Source organism: Symphodus melops (genome assembly GCF_947650265.1).
Source record: "Symphodus melops genome assembly, chromosome: 1".
NCBI lineage: Eukaryota > Metazoa > Chordata > Actinopteri > Labriformes > Labridae > Symphodus > Symphodus melops.
Genome location: NC_136691.1, coordinates 16,654,162 through 16,660,161, shown reverse-complemented (window position 1 = coordinate 16,660,161; position 6,000 = coordinate 16,654,162). Strand labels below are relative to the sequence as shown.

Below are 6,000 nucleotides of genomic sequence, written 5' to 3'. Positions count from 1 at the left end.
TTTATCATTTCAAACGTTCTGCGTCTATACTGAGTATGTGCACATTATCGGGGCTTTACATCTATATTCTTACGAGATTGAGTTTGCTTGCGAATAAAGAGAGAAGAACAGACAGAACTTAAACCTTTTTAAAAAAAATCAATAGCCAACAAAGAAAGCTAACCACTTCAAGCTGATACATATGAAAACAGGGTATATAACTCATCAGGGGACACAATGGGAAACATTTTAAATATAGAGATTTTATAATATAATGGGAGAATGTAAACACACAGAATATGACAGATTGTCTCCACACATGCATGCTGCCTCTTGAAATGTAAACGTACTCTGGTCCAAAAAGGGAAACACAAAAGTTAAGTTACAAAATTCCTATTTTATTCTTAAAATAAACAAATGTACAATCACAATGCCAATTTCACTCACTGTTGTCAGGTCTGCTTTTCCCTTTTAAAAAAAAGACATGATTTTATTTAACGTACCAGCCAAATCTAACAGAGGCTCCATTAGATTCCATTTCCTGACAAGTTTAAATGAGAGAAGAAGAATAAAAACAGACAAAAGAAGTCGACTTTACATGAGCGCAGGGTCAGGTACAGCTTCTTGGTATGATACATGTGGATCACTGAATAATACGGGGACTTCTGACGCTACGTTTAACAAAGCAAAGAGAAAGGTTGAACCACTTTTCTTAAGAGAAAAAAAACACAAACTAAAACAGAAGAGGACAGAACGCGGATGTCAGTGCTACGTTGATGTGTAAACAGTTTTTAAAAGACGACTTCCTGTTTGCAGGGACAAAAGCAGATGTGCATAGTTATTATAGAATCTGTGATTGGAAGACGCAACAATCTAAAAGGTTGTATTTGTTCTTATTGGCTTCTCTGGAACAGGACAAAGACTTTTCATTTGGCCTGAAAGAAGTCAGGGAAATGTAGTCCGACTTGTTCATTTCGATTAAGCCACATGAGTACATGCTTTGCAGAGAAGGGAAAGAGGCGCTGCGTGCAAACCTTCAATGACGAGTTTGAAGTCTGATCCTTGGACATGGCCGTGTTTTTCTCAGCTTTTTCAAATTGAGTTATTATATTACCTACATGCTCGGAATATCACATTTGACAAAAAAAAAATGCCTTTTTAAAATAAATACCAACTGCCTTGTGAGATCAGATTCAACTGCAGTGAAAATGGCTTGTTTGGCCAAGTGTTATCCATTCTTTGTGTGTGTATGTGTATGTGTGTATGTGTGTGTGTGTGTGTGTGTGTGTATGTGTGTGTGTGTGACTTCAGTGGCATTAGATCCACACTGAGGACCAAAAACCTCAAGCCCTGCTGGCAGCCAGTCGCAAGTGCTGCTAGAAATAAAACAAGAAATAAGTGCTCTATGAAACAAACATACACAAGTCTCCCATATTTTTTGGTTACCAGTTGTGCTGCCAGCAGCTGCATCCAATCACCTCGCTTTTTGCACTTTTTTTCCTTCTACTCTGACACTTCTCACATCAAAATATCAGACCTCCCCCGCCACACTGGTGCCACAGAACCATTTTAGAGCGTAACACTGAAGAGAAGAGGATGCAAATCTATTTGGAAAAGCGTGTCAACAAAATTCAAAAATGGAAAATAAATAAAACGTCTGAAGGAATGTCACAGTCTGTTTTGTCTTGAACTGTGATATTTCCTTGTTAATCGTAGAGACTGAAAGAGAAAATGCAAACAAACAAAAGAACCCGCGTGTCACACACAAAGACACTTTTTTTTCTTTTAAAGCTATCTCTTGCTCATGTTATGAAAGTTATAATAGACTTGGCATTTTTTCCCTATAATCTTGACAAAGCATTCAGACAGACTGGGTCTGAAAAGACGAACAGATTTAACACATCAGTTTCAGGATTATCCCAGCATTATTCCAGTCCTGAGGAGTTTATGAGTTATAAAAGAAGTGAACCCTAAAGTCTGACCTGCTGCTTTGGAGCATGCTCAGAGCACAAACAGTCCCGGCTCCGCCTTAATAATCTCTGGGCTGCATGTCAGTTCGTGTATAAAAGTACTTTTTAGTACTAGTACTATTTGGAAAAAAAAGCACATCTTTATCCGTGCGCATGTCAGACTAGACAAACTGAAGAAATCAAGCAGAAGTTCCCTGACGGATAATTATTTTCCCCAAATGAAGCTCTCTTTCATGGTATGTTGCCAAGAGGCACAATACGAGTTATTGCTCAATAAATACCAAAGGTTTCATTCCCAGCCAAATGTGTGTCAACGCCTAGCGAGGATGTTGGGCTCTTAACGTGCGGAGCAGTTAAACTGAAAGTTACACCAGAAGAAACATGTTGCAATACTCTTTGGAAATTACATTTCATATTCAAAACAATTTAAATCTTTGGGAACAACAAGAAAAAAAAAATTAAACACCTCTCACTCTCTTAAATTACCTATCAAAAAACAAAAAAAATCATTTTAACTTATAGATGCATCAAAAATATTCAGATTACACTTCTTTGACTCAAGTTTCAAATACAATACATAATTTATGGCTTTATAAGTTAAACTAAGAAAAACGCCTCAATCTACATCAACGTTTCACCCACAATATACAAGTTAAATTAATTGGTTTAAAGCAAATTTTCTGTCCATACCACTTACGGTAACATATGCGTTACTCTCCTCTCTTGCTACTCAGTGCCTAACTTGCATCTTGATATTGTCGTAGTACAAAAACATGCTCTGCAAAAAGCCTTATTGAAATACAAAGACTATACAAAAAAGACAGTCTTTTACAAATATTGTTATAGCATCCCTTAGCTTGTGGATTATAATAAAACGGAAATAATGTCTCATCCACATGAGCCTTGTAAAAACGTCTCTCATTATTGCTGTGAGAATCCTTTGTAGTGCCTTGGTCAAAACACATTCCAAGGAAGACAAGTCCGTACGAGTCCTGTCTTTTTTTTTTTTTTAATCATCTCAGCCTTAATTTCCAACAAAAGGTAGAGATGGTTGATGAGAGCTCAAAAATCCCCTTTATTCTTTCATTAAAAAAAAAAAAGGTTTTGTGCTTTCGAACCATGAGATCGGCTGTCTTCCAGTCTCCGCCCACTTGTTTTCTTCAATATGGCCTCCAGACTGCTTCATCCATGCGGCCTCCGGGGTTAAGAACGGTTGGGGAGTTACTGTGGCTCCCATCGCCGTCGACCCCTCCCTCCGTCTGGCTGGGCAGGTTGGGGTTCACCAGGGAGGTGCCCGTGGAGGCGCTAGTGCAAGGAGGGATCATCCGGGAGGGCGAACGGTCCCCACCTGGAACCATGGAGAACTGGTACGAGCCGGACGAGGCGCCGTAGTAGAGATAGGGCGTGCTGCTGGTCTGGAAGGGTCCACTCTGGCTCTGGGTGGAGCCCGGGTAAGGAGGGGGAAGATAGGTGTGGTAGTGGGCGCTGCCGAGCGACATGGCGGAGGTGACGGGTGGGGTGTAGGTGAAGGTGGCCGGGTAGTGCATGCGGGGGCTGGAGAAACGAGTCTCTGTGAGGGAGGAGAGGCCCGGGAACTGACGCTCAAACTGACCAGGGAATGGGCTCAGGTCAGATGAACCTACAGACACACATAAAAATAAAAAAAAAACAAGAAAAAAAACCTCATTAATTTCGCTAGGATACTCTGACGTCATGATAACACCTTCTTGAACACTTTCTCACTTGTGATTCGAGGAAATGTGGTTTTATTTGGACCTTTAAACTCTTTAGCACGTTGTGTTGCCGGATAATTGAATTAAACAAATGCGTCCCCTGAGAAATGAAACAGTAGTAAAGTGAATTGTATGTAATCAAATGCTTCGCGCCACATATGTGTGCTAGCTCATTAAGAACAGACTTCAGCGAACGGTTACTGTGGGCACAGGCATGGAGCAGCATTATTCTATAAATATTGTTATATCCTTCAACTCCATTCAGAGCTGTTTTTCACTTTGGTTTGATAAAGTTAACAAACACATCAGTGCAGTCCCACACAGCAATATGTTTACGCCTCTGCATATTTATGTTTCTGTGTGTGTTGGCCCACGTTCATGTATATCTGTATAACTGTTTATGAATATGTGTGTGCATACGATGTGTGGGTGGGTGTATGTGTGTGAATACTGTATGCACATAAAAAAGCAGTTGGGATGAATCAGGAGCTGCACATGTGGAAACACTTTGAGCAGAAACAGTTTCCATGAGATCCATAATGAGGCAGGGCTGAGCTCTGATGTGGCTCCTCTCCTCGCCTCCCATCGGCTCCAGCGTGTGTGTGTACGTGTGTGTCCCCTTGTGCACGCCCCTGAGCGAGTGAGAGAGAGAGAGCGCCGAGAAGGAGCTGCTCCATCTCACCCTTCGTTCCTCTCTTCGCTTCATCCCTTAAAAAATACCCAAAAACCACTAACTGGCTGCGGCTAGCTTTGCGCTGGGCGCAGAGTTTAAGGAGAATAGGAGGTCCCCCCCCCCCCCTCCTGTCTCCTCTCAGCGGTTTAGTCCAGCCATGGCGCTCTTATCATAAATCACCAGGCGTCTTCCGTGTCACCATGTCTGCTGTGTGAGGACAGGGGGTTGCGGGGAAGAAGGGGGGGGGGGGGAGACGTAGTGTTTATGTGCAGGGAGAAATTGCGAAGCTGGATTGTCGCTAGTGTCAGATAGCATATGCTGCCAATTAAGGCCTTTAAACTTCCTTTTTCCACAAGATCCGTTTGATTCAAATAGAAATAGTAGGTGATTGTCTCCACTGTGGAGGAGCGGTGTGATCTCAGACATGACCGGCGCTGTTCAATAAACTCCTGACTCCTGCTTTTAACATTTGGACCTATTTTAGCTCTCAAAGGGGCCCTCTGATGATGAGCCAGATCGAGCTTTATTAGTTTAAATGAAACCAGAGTGGAACTTTGTCTAAATATTTGGAAGGATCCTGCAAACTTTAGAGCATCACTTCCGAATTAGGTGTTCGACTTGACTGATGAACTTTTGCAACTGCTTCTAAGTAACTGCAACATTTCACCACACAGGCCAGTTTGTGTGAAGGTGTGAGCAAGTAGGGGGCGAAGGGATGGTGCCGAGTTTGCACTCCAGCATCCATATCAGCTTCTGCTTGTACTTGTCGGTATGTTCTGTGGCTGGATACTGTTACAGCGCAGCCTGGCGAGGTGTCAACATGATCTCCAGAGATCTGAAGGCCTTAGTCACATCACTTAGGAGGCATTAAATGCTCGAGGTGTGCATGTGGATACAGAGCGGGAGGAGAGCACGTTGCGGCCTGTGTTTATGCTTGTGAACGTGCTCGCACATGTATGTGTGTCAACTTTGAGAACAAAGCCTGACGCTCTGGAGATGAAAGCTGAAGGGAAAGACCAAACTAATCAAAGCTGACAAGGCAGCTGGTTGGATTTTAAACCTTTTCTAATGCAGAGTCACACGGCCCATGACGCGTAATCACTCACCCTTGCTCTGGGCACACACACACACACACACACACGCACAGGAGGGTGCAGCATAGGAAAAACGAAGGGGGGGAAAAAGCAGGTAGAGAAAAAAAACAAACTCATGGCAGTGAGTCAAACAGGTGTACTGGGGAGAAACTTGTCTGGCGGCATGTTGGGAGTTTAAAGCTTTTACATAGGGAAGGGGAGGGGGGGGGAAACAGAGACAAATTGGAACACAGATGCTGCTGTTATGGCAAACAGACTGGTTAATGCAATTACCCAGAATTCCTTGAGAGAGTGGCCTATCGCTATAAAAACTCTTTATTTGTCAGTCACGAGCCTGTTATTATCCCATGGCCTGTTATTACCCGTAGTCCTATGGGATCAAAGGCTTGGAGCGAGGAAAAAAAGAAACAATTGTTTTTCCTACACTGTCATCCAAACCTCTCCTCTGGGATACAGTCAGACAACATGCCTCATTTCTCAAGTTCATGTGAGAATGAGCTAAGAGCAGCACTTCATTCGTCTCAGGTACATAATACCACAAAGCATTTTTA

At 42.6% G+C, this 6,000-nt stretch overlaps 1 protein-coding gene across 1 annotated transcript in view; it reads right to left on the bottom strand.

Moving 5' to 3' along the window:
• Positions 1-370: 370 nt before the first annotated feature.
• Positions 371-6,000, bottom strand: part of runx2b (RUNX family transcription factor 2b) — a 38,650-nt gene continuing 33,020 nt past the window's right edge. Inside the window, exon 7 of the mRNA XM_079371877.1 lies at positions 371-3,588. Within this exon, the coding sequence (XP_079228003.1) occupies positions 3,110-3,588 (479 nt within the window). The 3' untranslated portion in view covers positions 371-3,109. The remainder of the gene's footprint in view (positions 3,589-6,000) is intronic.